The sequence below is a fragment of the Salvelinus fontinalis genome, chromosome 28 (assembly GCF_029448725.1).
Source record: "Salvelinus fontinalis isolate EN_2023a chromosome 28, ASM2944872v1, whole genome shotgun sequence".
Lineage (NCBI taxonomy): Eukaryota > Metazoa > Chordata > Actinopteri > Salmoniformes > Salmonidae > Salvelinus > Salvelinus fontinalis.
In genome coordinates this window covers 21,668,890-21,683,716 of record NC_074692.1, presented here as the reverse complement: position 1 = coordinate 21,683,716, position 14,827 = coordinate 21,668,890, and the positions used below count along the sequence as shown (strand labels likewise).

The window sequence follows — 14,827 nt, the reverse complement described above, 5'->3', positions numbered from 1 at the left end:
ACCTTGACTGATTTGATTGCATGACCTTGACATAATTGGGGCTTTACATTAACATCACTATATTGTTTGGATTGCAGCCGACCTCGCAAAATATATTTTTAAAAGGTTTGCTTTTAACAGTGAGGTGAGGGTGAGTTAAAATTGGTCAATGCGACAAGAGCACACTGCGCTCATATCACCCATGTAGTCAGTCTCTCACTCTGACTGCATCCATCACTGGAATGGCAGCAAGGTTGTCGTCACTCTCCCCTCTCGTTTTGGTGAAATCATACAGACAAACAAATGGTGATGACGCAGGGTTTTATTGTAGGCTAAATATGTCATTATTGCTTGACTATAGCTAATGAGTACACACAGAGCTCTTGAGACAGGTAGTCTAGATGTCGCAATTGAATAGGAAAAAGCAGGAGAAGCATTAATTGTATGACCATTGTTTTATGAGCAAGTATCTAGACAGGCTTTGTAGTATAATTAATCATATGTGACACCTTAATTGCCACTCAAGGTATTGCTATTGATAGGGAGCCATCCTTCATCAATCGCTTAGCTTTAGGAACCCAATCAGTTGTGCGTCAGTCAGCCTTGCGCTTTAAGGAAGTGTAAATGCAGCATTCTGTCTCCATGGGAGCCTCCTTTGAGGATTCTGTGTCCAGGAGGAAAAAATGAAATATTAATTTGGTTGATACATCAATGTGCATTTTGTGTGATAGGCTACATCATTCGTGTTTCCATTTCAGGCATTTGACCTCTAAATAGTAGCTCATTACACAAAACCTGGGCACGACTGTCATGATTAACACGCACATAAATAAACGTTAAAAGATGACAAAAGCATACACATCCGATCACGCACGTACGCACACACACACACACACAAGGAACGCGCACCATACCGACAGACACACCAGTGAACAGGGGATATACAGTCATTTGATGCCTATGCAGCAGTTGGTCGCTTTTCTCTGTTTTTGGATCGTTTCATCTAAATGATCAGCTGTGACTTCTTACATCGTGAAGAGCAGATTATGCTCATTCTGGAGCACGTGGACATCTATCTGTAGATACGGGGCTGCTGAGTTAGCGTGCCTCTCCAAGGCTTTGGTGAGCGCAAGGAGTCAGTCGTATTGGTGCATCGGCTGGAGACGAGTAAGAGGTGCGGATAGAATAACTGTACAGCCTGAAGATCCGTAAGAAAAGCAATAATGGGCTCGTTAATGTTGAGATAATTCAAACAGTGAGTGAGATTATGTCCCTGTGGAAATTCCGAGGACGGACTTTGCGCTCCCTCCTAGGGGACGAGGGCGCGGGGGGTTGTTCCCCAGAAGATTAGCATACAGTTTCTCCCTATGGAATGCGGAGACGTTGCGAAAACCCCCTCCCCGGTATTGAATCTTGGAGTGATTGATTTTTCTTAGGACTATTAAACGAAATAAGCTCAAGTGGCGTTAATTGTGTTTCGATGTGAGAGAGATTGGACAACAGTAAACATAACCATCAATTCATTTAAAAACATTGACGACGGATGACTGTTTCGACCTTTCTTTACCTAATTATAAGGTTTAGCAAAATCTAAATTTTTGGGCCACAGCAAGCAAAAAGTGTTTACTTCAACGTAAAATAACTGTAGGCTTTGATCTGTGTCGGAACAGCAGCAGCAATATTTCCTGGATACAAGACCGCTGCTAGGATAATCTTTGTTGAGTTGCAAATTGGGTTGGTCGCTGTCCATGGTGCTGATGTTCCAGGAATGGTGGAGACGCTAAGTATCGCTGTTATCGGAGCTCCCGGAGTCGGGAAAACTTCCATAATCCGTCAATTTATTTATAATGACTTCTCAGAGGTTTACACTCCAACCCGAACCAGGTATGTGTACAGACCCTCTGTCATTTTGAACGGTAACATGTACGACCTGAAGATTTTGGATGTCCCGCCAATTTCGTCATTCCCCTCAAGCTCGAGCCAGGTAAGATAGAAAGTGACTTTCTATTTGGGTTTTTCACTTATAGGAAAGATACTAGCATTCTCTTATTGGGCTCAAAATATATCATAGGCTTTAATGGTATAATTTCGAGATGTATGAAGTGTTTGCCTCATTGTCTTTAACTTACCTTTAGGTTATCAGTACCTATTTGGCCTCTCGCTAATAGTTAGAGCCCTGGAAAATTACCATCGCGCGCTTCTTCAAAAGACATCCGTTGCATTTTTTCTTAATCAGATGCCCCTTAGAGCAGTAGTTGCTATGGAGACCTGATGTATTACTTCAGTGGTAAGCCTTGGCTATAGGCTACTTTATGTATTTGGTGTTTAAAACACACGCACGCAAGCACACACACTCTCTCTTTCTCTCGCTGGGCTCATCACTGCATTATATTGCCACCCTCAGGCAAAAGGAGGGATGTTTATGTCATGTTGAATTGATCCATATGTTCTGCCTCTGTGACTCCATAAGTAAGTCATTATTGGCTATTTGCTCCTAGACCCACTACCAGAGGACACTCAGCTGCCCAGCCTCAGGGCACCTGAACCTGGCTGGGGTGATGGAGACTGTCTGCCTGGCTGAGGGGAGTGATGTGTGCTCTTATCAGAGGAGGGAACTGGAAGCACATGTGCTTTGACTTTGTAGAGCTGGCACACAGATTCACAGCCCATCAAGTAGCATTCAAGTGTTTGGAGTGGCAGTAAGTGCTACAATTCCACATTGAATCATAAACTCTGAATCGATGGCAAATGGTTGAACTTACTGCTGCTAAAAATACAGCATGCACCAACATAATGACCAATGCATTAAATGAGTAAAAAACAAAATGGAGATTCTCTTAGTGACCTACAGTAAGCTCTAGCTCCATAGATATGCCCTGGCAAGAGCAGCTAATGTCAGATGAAACACCATACAGTAGTTGCAGCTTTTTCCACTGACAGCCAGTGGTTTGATCAATTCAATCTATTTTCTCAAAGCTGTTCTGCTTTCAGACAGCACTTGCACCAGTCTCCTGCTCTCTCTGTATCTCCTTGTCCTCACCTTAAATGAGTGACAGACACACATGCATATATTAGTGTGTGTGTGTGCATACATGCTTGTATTCATGCTTAAGGGTGTTTCTGAATGTTTAACGACACCCTCACACACCAATCTTGACCTCCTCACTGGTCCACAGGAAGCCTGTCTGTTGTTCCCCCCCTGGACCTGGCTGCTGGGGCTCCAGATGGGGTTCTCCAAGGTTACTACGGAGCTGGCTGGGAGAGCTGGCTGGGACTGGCGTGAAACACAGATATTACTGATAGTTGCCAGGCTTTTGTCATTGGCTGAGAGAACGCGTTGCAGCCTTTCGGCTCCATTGCAAGAACTGTCTTTTTTGGACAGGTGTGGTGCCACTGAGGAATTGAGATCAGGCCATGGAGGAGAGATCAGGCCATGCAGCCAAACAGAAAGCCATCTGAATTCAAAGTGGGCATGCACGGTGCTTCCTGTAAACAGAAGATCCAACACACTGAAGAGTAGACAGCCTCAACCCAGCCAGGCACCGCCAGACAGAGCCAGCAGGAATGCAGGGGAGAATTCAGGATTCTAGCCATTTACAGGAGAGAGAAAGAAAAGAGGAGAATATGACAACTGTCTCTTAGTATGTGTTAAAAGGTCTGCAGTGTGCTTCATTGTCTCCAATCTGTGGAGTGGAGCACCTCAACAAAATCAATCTGATTTGCTTTGCTCTTTCTTCAGCTAAATGCCTCTTAGCCATCATTAGAGCAGTCTGGCAGGTGCAAACAGCAGGGAGAAGACGGGATGGATCACATTATAGATTCTGCAAGGTGTGGGTGTGTGTCTGTGTACAGTACATCCCCAGGCGCCTCGTCACATAAAAATGTGTAAATTGCACATCTGTTCTCTGACTCCTACATATATAATGCTGCATGAGCATTGTTGCTTTCCTTTCACACGTTACAGCACCATGATTCATTATGTCTGCATATAGATTAGTTATGTCTTTCAATAGTTGAATACTTAAATGGAGAATTTCTGGCCTTGGTTGAATGGTAGGAATATGTACATAACAGCCTCAACCTCTTCAGACAGCAGTTTAAGACATCGGTATACAGTATCTAACCAACACAGACATCTCTACCAGTACTTAGGTACATTTTAATAATTTAGCAGATGCTCTTTTCCAGAGCAACTTAGAGTAGCGAGTGCATACATTTTCATATTTTTCATACTGGTCCACCCGTGGGATTCGAACCCACAACCCTTGCGTTGCAAGCACCATGCTCTACCAACTGGGCCAAACAGGACCAGGGAATCATTAGTTGAGTGCAACAAGAACACTGCTATCAGGCAGATTTGTCATTGTTCATTTCCTCAGGAATGGCTCTGAGAGCAGAAGCCTAGGCATCTCTTACTCTGTTCTGTAGCCCAGCCAGGTGGTGAGGCATTCCCGCTCTCCACTCCGAGCGAGTGCTCTCCTCTTTTACTTCCATATTTAATGAGCCAGGAGGCCCATGGTGGTCTGCAGAGGGGAGGCTGTCTGGACCAACATCACAGGACAGAGCGCTCTGGAACAAGAACGTACCCAGGGACCCGATTGAGATTTACTCTCATTTTATTTGGAGCTGATTGGATTAAAGCACAGTGCCCTGCTGAAGGCCTTGAGGGAATAGAGAGACTAATAGAGATGAGAGTGGAGCTGATGCATCCTATTAGATAGGTTAGAAAGAGTCTGATGGCCACCATAGAAATCCAGATTCACTAAATGCGGTTCCTCTTCCCTCACATGGTACCTGGGGAGGAAGATGGTGAATAAAGTGATGTGCGTCAGTATGTCTCCATGTTTCTGGAAGGGGCCCAGGTTTCTGTTAGGTAAGTGCATGCAATAAAGGACGTAGTACTTGTACTTTGGCTCTGGTCCATCATTTAGACTCGGATGTTTACTTGTTTAGGTCTCTTTAGGCAGGCAGGGCAGACGCCACTTCATTATTTAACTTTGGGGATGGTAACAATCATTTATGTTCTGGCGGGGCTGCTGTCTGTTTTAATTTGTTGCTGTTTGCATTCCCAGAGCATCTGTCACAGTTTATCGATAGGATGTGATGACAGATGGACTTAAGCCTTACAGTGGATCCCATTCAGATTTATTCATCTTCTGATATTGTATCATATCACCATGACTTCCACACATAATGCTCTCTTGCTCTATCACTCTCTCGTCTCTCTCTCGTGTCTCTCTCTCCGTTTCCATTTGCTTCTCTCTCTCCTACTATGATAATGTATACTAATTTTATTAGATACACCATCCCGTTCGCGCATATAAACAGTGAGTTTGCTATATGCTATATAAAGCAGGCAGACAGGCATCGAGGCATTCAATTACTGTTCACAACTTTGAGCGTGGTATGATCATCTTTGCCAGGCGCGTCGGTTCCAGTATCTCAGAAACGTCCAGCCTCCAGGGATTTTCACACACGACAGTGTCTAGGGTTTACAGAGAATGGTGTGACAAACAAAAAACTCCAGCCACCCTAGCCATAGACTGTTCTCTCTGCTACTGCGTGGCAAGCGGGTATCGGAGCACCAAGTCTAGGTCCAAAAGGCATCTTAACAGCTTCTACCCCCAAGCCATAAGACTCCTGAACAGCTAATCAAATGGCAACCCGGAATGGCAAATAACGGCAGAGCACAACAGTGGTGTGCAGAACGGCCTCTACAAAATGCACAACCCATCCTTGTCACGGATGGGCTATTGCAGCAGATGACCCCCCGGGTTCAACTCCTATCAGCTAAAAACAAGAAGAAGTGGCTCCAGTGGGAACTCGATCACCAATACTGGACAATTGAGGAGTGGAAATACATTGCCTTATCCGACCCGGTACTAGATGCATGTACCTAATAAACTGCCAACTGAGTGTATATAGAATACAATGTATCTATTTTACTGTTCATTACATCAGATGAATCAGAAATGTTGTCTTCTGGATACGCTCTCTTGGCCCTTTGTCAGCCTCTGCAGATAGGCTCTGTCACACAGACTGGCAGAGCAGGTGGAGATGTGTGTGTATTAAAAGTCTGGCGCTATCATCAGAGTCCGGCAGCTGGAGGAGACAACAGATCAATGCCATCTTAATTAAACCCTAATAAACCCCGCAAACACTCACATGTGTAATGTGGGTCTGTCTCCCTTGTGAACAGTACCTCAATAAGTTATGAGAAGCTCAATCCCAAAGGGACAGAATAGTGTCTGAGGTATGTCTTCAGGTATAACCCTTCATGACCATGCTCTCTTCTCTCTGGATGAGCTGTGATTGGACACGATTACCGTCTTTGGGAGCAGTGGGATGCCAGCTCCCTCACATCCTGGTAAAAAAGTGACCAAGGACCTGGGTTGTCAGGGAAACCTGCTTTGTTTGGCACTTGAAGGGAGCAGGCTAAGCTGCGAGTTTTAATAGTTTTCAAAGAGCCAACTGGAGAACACATAAACACACACCTGTGCGCGCTCACACACACACACGCGAACGCACAGTTTCCATGTGTGTTTACTTTATATAGCTTCTTTCCATGTCCTCTTTTCTCTCTTTCTCTGTTGTTCTCTTCTCGGTCCTACAGGTGTGAGAAGATGGAATAGTGAGTTTACAAGCCGCAGTGTTGCAATCGTTTCTGTGTACAGAGCTCCTCCTCCACATAAAAAATAGTACCTGGATGACAAAGAGATATGAGCCGAGGATGCAACCTCTATTTTTAGCCCACAGAGAGATGGGGGTGCATTTAACACACCTACTGTAGATAGTGAGGGATGTGATCATGTGTACTGCTTAAACAGTGAAGAGAGATAATCATCTGGAAATAGGAATTGATGGATAGAAAATGCAGAGGGGGGGGGGGCAGAAAAAACTGAGGCAGAAAGAAGAGATGGTAGAGGAATGCTGATGATCTGTCATCTATGGTCACTACCCCCCCCTCATTTCTCCTGGAAAACTATTGAGTAAACCTGCAGGGAGAAAGGGCAATGACAGCAAAAATGTATAGAACTGAAACTCCCTATGTACATTATTTTCACTGTCGACCATTATCTTTTTTTGTCCTCCCTTCTCTTCCTCCTCATTCTCTCACTCTCTCCCACCTTTGTGTGTAATGATCTCGGTGCCACATTGCTTGCCTCCATGGCTGATCGCCCTCATTATGTTTCAGACCTACTGAATGTGTGAGACTCTCCCTCCCTCTCTCTCACACACACAAACGCAGTGGTGCCGAAAATCCCTCCAAATTAAATAAAGGCTATTATTCCTCGTCGACATGGATATGTTACCATTGTCATCATTACAGCTCACATTGATCCCTATCTGCTCTCAGATTCTGCCCCATTACTGCATCCGATTCCCGACCAAAATGACTTATTAACAAACTCCCTGTTTAGACTTATCTACAGAAGAAATGCATTTAGAGTACTCCTCCAGTGTTATCCTGTTGATTCTCATTACTGCAATGACATTCAGCTCTCCTTGCCGTATTGATTTCTCCCTCTGTTCAGAAAGCTAGTGGTGGAGGTGAGTGAAGGGGAATGCTTGTGCCCTCTGCCACGTCGCCCACTCCTCCACCCACTGCCTGTCAGCCTGGTGGGGCTCAGGCCAGGGCTTATGTTCACACCCTGTTGATCCTTCCATCGCTCTACCCTTCCCTCCCACTTCCTTCCTGTCCATCCACCTGCTGCTCTTTAATCTCTCCGCTTCTCCCTCTCTCTCCAATCACCCTCTTCCTTTTTTTCTCCCTCCCCCAGCTAACAGAACTGGTTATAGATTCAGCTCACGTAGGTAGAGCTGACGACATAGAGAGTGAGAGAGAGAGTGAGCGAAAGAAAGCGTGTGTGTTTGTGTGTGAGAGAGAGAAACATAGAGAGTAGGAGGGAGGAGATTGGGTCACTGTGTCATGGCTGAAGCAATTACCTTAATGGCTGAAGCAAATCATTCCCATTGTGCTGTGTGTTTTAATTATTGTTAGCAAATCATTACTATTCATCTTAGGCTGCTGTTTGCCCTCTCGTCATTGCGTACAGCAGGGCTGAACAGTGTAGCGCCGTGGGTCCAATGTGTTCCAAGTGTTACGCTTGACAGGAGACTGGCCCTCTGCCAGTGCTCTGTTTCTTTGTTTCTGACATCAGCCATGTGTAGCCCAGGAAACTGTACTGGGCCTGCATTATGCACAAGCCAGACAACGAATTCGTTCTTAACTGACTTTCCTAGTTAAATAAAGATTCAATTAACATTAAAATGACACCTTGGCTATCAATCTGACTGACTCAAAGTTGTCTTAAAAATCTATTTGACTCTACGCTATTTAAATTTCAACCCAAATGAAGAGGACAAAACTTCCTGACAGCTTTTGAATAATTGGATGTGATCTGTGGCTACCTCTGTTTCAGAAACCTGCTAAAAGAACTCCTGTCCTCACAAGCGTCACTGTTTTATGGGAGATAAAGGAGCAGAATACATGTTATTTGAAGATGTTATTTTGGTCTTGAAATATAAATCATTTAAAATGATGTTTCACTTGACAAGTGAAACAATATGTCTTCGATACCCTTCCTATTTTTGGATCTTTCTGTGTCTGTAGTGGGTGAGTGATGTCTGTCTGTCTCTCTTTCTCTCTGTCAGGAGTGGCTGGACCTACGCTGCAGAGGGGTGCGTAATGCCAACGCTTACATCCTGGTCTATGACATCTGTTGTGTGGAGAGCTTTGAGTACGTCAAGATGATCCGCCAGCAGATCATGGAGCACAGGTAAGGGAAAACCACAACAGTGACAAATATGGACCAATTAGGTAAATCACCTGTGGAGAGACCCATAAACGTCCACAGAAGACCAGCAGTCATGTACTGCATGTAAAAGAGAAAAAGGACAAAAGACATCTGTCATTCCGACTGCAGGCCTCTGCACCTGCATTCATTTGCATATTGATAGGGGAATGAATGGCCCTCATTTGTTGAGCTCTAAAGAGATTCACATCTTTGCAGCTCTGTGACGTGACCTGCCTTTAAACTGCAGTGCACCATCCCTTTCACATGTACTAGTCTTTGCTCCTCCTGAGCTGCAGGTGTGAAAAGCTAGATGACCTGCCAGGCTGTCCTGATCTGTCCTGGATAGTCTAACTGGCTAGCTGGCTGACTGGCTGTGTCGCTGATTGGCTGATTGGCTGGGTGACTGGCTGGGTGACTGGCTGACTGACTGGCTGACTGACTGACTGGCTGACTGACTGACTGACTGTCTGGTTGATTGACATAGGGACATGGTGAGGTAGGGAGGATGGATGGATGAGTTTCCTGGTGAATAAATCTGAATAATGGAGTAGGGGACATCCAGATGCAGGTTATTGGGATTTGTGTGGGCTAGAAGGATGGGAAGATGCCTGGGAAGAATTGCCCAGAATTGCTGCTTACTCAACCCACTTCAAAACAAACACACACACACATACTGCAAACTCTCTCACACCCGCAAACATTCTCCCTCACCCAGAATCCCTGCCCTGTCAGTTATCTGGCTGTGTTTTCTTTCTGCCCAAAAGTCCATAGCTGCCTTCCTTTGATGTAATGAAGACTCTGACAGCTTATACAAACACACACATACTCTTCTAAACCGCTGCTCCAGAGACCTTCAGGCCTGGATGGGTATTTGAGAGGGTAGCAGATGCCTGCTTGGTGTTGGGATTAATGGGGTTGGTTTTATGTCACCCCATAGCCCCATTACCAAGTTGAATTTAAACCTCTCAGTACAAGTAGCTAGTTCAGACTGTGTTTATATGGAAGTGTTAAATTATGTCCACCAGAAGATATCATCACATCTCAATTAGATGCAGGTTAATCTTGGATATATAAATCCTGAAGTGAAATTGAGCATTTGAGCAAATTGAGCATCACTATTGTCCATTTCCCTTTGTATTCTTATTTTAAACGTTGTCCTTTTTATGAATCTGTTTGTGTTAGGGGAGGGGGGTCTTTATATGTATGTGTGTATGTCTGTGTCCTTTCTTGAATCATTGCATTTGCAACTCAGGGAATCTGAGCTTATTGTATACAATAGCATTACTGTCGGCCTCACTTGAGTCATCACTGCTTTAGCCCAGCTCGCAGCCTGCCATACAGCTTCACAATCCAATGGGCTGTGAGAAACATTTCCCTCCACATTTAGTCTCTGTCAATACAGAGGCCCCTAGGACCCCAAAGCTCTGATCCACCCCCACACATCTCCAACACAGTCAGAGGAAATAGAACACACACATCACATTATTTTATAGTGGCATTTACACACACACACACACACACACACACACACACACACACACACACACACACACACACACACACACACACACACACACACACACACACACACACACACTGTGGCTGTGGGTAGACACTACACAAGCCCCGACATGTACAGAAACACTCATACTGCAGAAATCCTCACACACAAACACCCATTGACCTCTCTGGAAGAAGGTGTCTCCAGTCTGTCTCCCTGTCATGCTACTGACCTTCACAATGTCACGAAGAGGGGGAGGGGGAGAAGGCTCACTTGCTCACAGACCAGGGGACTCTTCATCAATGCAGTCACCTTTAAATCCGTATTTATACACAGGATGTGTGGAGAATAGGGATTATGTGACTGTGATTTCTTTGTAGCTGTTGGATCATATGTTTGTTAGCTAATCACATTGCAATTCTTTTTCACCTTTATCCCTGTGCTCTCTCTCTGTTCCTTCCCCCCTCGTCTGTCTTCCCTCTCCCTGTCCCTGTAGGGAGGGTAGCAGCAGTGAGGTTCCCATCCTTGTGGTGGGCAGTAAAAGAGACCTGCAGCGCCAGCGCTTCACGCCTCGCAGGGCCGTCTCTGTACTGGTCAAGAAGACCTGGAAGTGTGGCTATGTGGAGTGCTCTGCCAAGTTCAACTGGCATGTGGTCCTGCTCTTCAAAGAGCTGCTGGGCATCGCTGTAGGGCGTGGCATGAAACAGAACCACACACCTGGGATCCGCCTACAAGGGGCGCTGCAGAGGAACCGCTGTACTGTCATGTGACCCAGTGGACTCCCTCCGGTGTAGGGTGAAGTTGCCCCAGTTTTGCAGTTTTCACACTAATGGTAAAGGTTAGGATTGAGGGAGGGGAAGCTGATCCTAGATCTGTAACTAGGGGAAACTTCACCCCGGAGCACTTCCTTCCCTCCTATGTCAGAGCCATAGGAACCTCAGTCACACCTCAGGGGGAATGGTTATACAGAGAAGACTTCGATCTAAATGGCTGGAAAACACCCAGAGGCCTCCTGCTTTACTGAGCTCATTTTCATATGAGGTTTATCTGACTCGGATCCTGTAGCTACTAGGACTGACATTGGTCCCTGTACTAGACGTGCATCTTTATCACCTATCACAACACCACAGTTCTGTCACAATGTTCCCATTGAGAGGAAGGAGGAAGATGAGGATGAAGAAGAGGTTTTGTCAATGGATTTCGAGGAGTAGAACATCTACTTCCACAGCTCTGGTCACAGGTCACCCAAACAATTATCATCACACCACAGCTCTGGTCACAGGTCACCCAAACAATTATCATCACACCACAGCTCTGGTCACAGGTCACCCAAACAATTATCATCACACCGCAGCTCTGGTCACAGGTCACCCAAACAATTATCATCACACCGCAGCTCTGGTCACAGGTCACCCAAACAATTATCATCACACCGCAGCTCTGGTCACAGGTCACCCAAACAATTATCACCACACCACAGCTCTGGTCACAGGTCACCCAAACAATTATCATCACAGCTCTGGTCACAGGTCACCCAAACAATTATCACCACAGCTCTGGTCACAGGTCACCCAAACAATTATCATCACACCACAGCTCTGGTCACAGGTCACCCAAACAATTATCATCACACCACAGCTCTGGTCACAGGTCACCCAAAAAATTATCATCACACCACAGTTCTGGTCACAGGTCACCCAAACAATTATCATCACACCACAGCTCTGGTCACAGGTCACCCAAAAAATTATCATCACACCACAGCTCTGGTCACAGGTTACCCAAACAATTAGCACCACACCACCAAGTGTGGCTCTGAGCGCCCCAGATTGCAAGGCAACAGCTCATGCATGCTGATGGTTGTATCTGAATAAGTATCATTACCGACACGACTAGGTATTCTCTCCATATTAGCTTAGTCTCATACATGCGAGTGGAAAGAATGCAACTTCTTTAAAAGTGTTCCTTTTTTAAATTTTTCGTGGTATCCAATCGTTTGTAATTACTATCTTGTCTCATCGCTACAACTCCCGTACGGGCTCGGGAGAGACGAAGGTCGAAAGCCATGCGTCCTCCGAAGCACAACCCAACCAAGCCGCACTGCTTCTTAACACAGCGCGCCTCCAACCCGGAAGCCAGCCGCACCAATGTGTCGGAGGAAACACCGTGCACCTGGCCCCCTCGGTTAGCACGCACTGCGCCCGGCCCGCCACAGGAGTCGCTGGAGCGCGATGAGACAAGGATATCCCTACCGGCCAAACCTTCCCTAACTCAGACGACGCTAGGCCAATTGTGCGTCGCCCCACGGACCTCCCGGTCGCGGCCGGCTGCGACAGAGCCTGGGCATGAACCCAGAGACTCTGGTGGCGCACCTAGACCACTGCGCCACCCGGGAGGCCTCAAAAGTTTTCCTTTTTTTAAACGTGAGGCAGTGTCATGTGACGTAGATAAATGCCCTGGATGTCATACTTGAAATTGCATTATTCTAAGATCGATGCATCATAGGAAAGGCTAGGTTACAGGGGTTATGTGGTAAATGTGGGTGAGTCAACAAGATGGATGGCTTACTCTTGGTTTAGTACATCCGCTTCCTCTTTTAGGGGTAGCAGCACCAGAAACCACAGCTCTCCAAAATGCCCCCTAAACAGTAAACCATTTAATTTCTTGTTCAGGAATTGTTCTTGTACTGCAGGTAAACAAACACGCACTGATTGGAGGTGCTGGTACAAAATTATAGTGCTGTCACTCCCTCTTCCCATTTAAAGTCTATTGTTTAGAGGGGGATGGGAGGTTATCTTGCATCAGAAAAACACTGCTGTCGCTATCATGATGAAGGACTTTAATCCTCCCTTCCTCCCGTCTTCCTCAGTCTGTGTGCTTCTGATGAATACATTATATCAATAGCGCTCTGGTGCCTGCAGGAATCTAGAGGGGATGTCTAGCACAGATATTGAATGTGATGCAGGGATAGTAGGCAGGGGGTGTGGTTTTAAAATGCTTGTAAGGTTAAGCCCAGGTTGATGGGCAGGGTTAGTGAAACAGAAGGCCAATGGAAGGAGAAAAGAAAGAAGTAGAGACTATGTTATGGGCAATAAATCTGCAGAGCACCTTGACCAGCACGACAAGTTGTATCCAACCACAGTACAAGTCTAGAATGCCTCACATAGAATGTATTAAACCTCCCTGCTCTTGGATATACCCAGACCACCACACACAAGAGAGCATACACCCCGAGAGCATTCCAATATATTAGCATCCTACCAAACAAACAAAATACTTTCTGGAAATATCAAAGCAGTGTCTGAATTGTGCAAGATATTTATATTGTTTGAGAATGTGGTAAACATGTGTCCTGTGATTGCAGACACCCTGTGACAATGTTTTCACTGAAAATGAGTACCTGTATTGTACGTATGTATGTGCATCATTGATTTGCATGTTGTTGCTGCCAAGCCAGCAGGTCAGGGTTTAATTGCACTGGTGTGATTGTGTAGCTGTAATTTATTTACCTGTGTGTACTGTATATGGTTAATATCGGAGACTATCAAAAGCAGTTGAGAGGTGTGTGTGTGTGTGTGTGTGTGTGTGTGTGTGTGTGTGTGTGTGTGTGTGTGTGTGTGTGTGCGCGCACAGGCTCCATTTTACTGAAATGATAGTTAGACAGATTTCTTAAAGAGAAAGATTATGTAGCATCTGAGAGTAATGGTAATTTCTCAAGTAACATGAATGGCCATCCATTTAAATTAGACTGTTTGTGTGAGTGTGTCATGTGTTCCAACATCAAGGGCTAAATTTTCTAACAAACATCACCTTTTTTTCCAGTAGTAGGTGTTAGCTGTTTTGTTTTTGACAATGGTAAAATTAAACGTGTTGCCCACAATAACCGGCCTTCTTGTCTCTTAGTCAGTATTTTTTCATTCACTTCATTATTCATACACTAATAATAGTTCATTCTGATTATGCCTCATCTCAATGACTCAGTTGTTGCCCAGAACACTGCCACTAGTGATACCACTTCTCATGCCGAGAGGTGATTCCACACGTCACATAAATGTGACAATGTCGCCACCGTGTGGAATAAAGGTGTTATAATATATTTAGTGAAATGTGCGTCTATTTTGGTAAATGCATAAGCCAGGGGACAGGATTTATAATGCAAATATTTCCCACGGTCAAAAACGTTGATTAAACTTGACTTAGAAACCAAAAATATTTAAACACATTGTTCTTCGTCTGCTAAATGTCAGCATCAGTAGAGACTAATTGTGCATGTTGAGTGTAAAATATAAGCCACAGTAGTCCCTGGAGTGAAATTCTAAGACAATTCACACAACACACTTGCTACTGATACTTAACATGTATGAACATGTACACACACGGGTATATTTAGTGTCTGTAATGTTTCCAATATCTCAGATATTTAGCAAAAAAATCCATTAAGCTGTATCAGTATTTATCCAATTTACTCCAAGGAGATGCTTTTTGATAGTTCATTTCGTATAGAAAATAAAACAATCGCAGAAATAGTGAATCACATGCCTCCTGATGT

General features: G+C 45.0%; 1 protein-coding gene across 1 annotated transcript; it reads left to right on the top strand.

Annotated features, from left to right (window-relative positions):
- The first annotated feature begins 764 nt into the window (after positions 1-764).
- Positions 765-14,166, top strand: rasl10a (RAS-like, family 10, member A). The gene is made up of 3 exons (XM_055887060.1): positions 765-1,963; positions 8,635-8,759; positions 10,775-14,166. Exons 1-3 carry the CDS (start codon positions 1,748-1,750, stop codon positions 11,046-11,048), a joined length of 615 nt encoding a protein of 204 aa, XP_055743035.1. The 5' UTR covers positions 765-1,747; the 3' UTR covers positions 11,049-14,166.
- Positions 14,167-14,827: the final 661 nt, after the last annotated feature.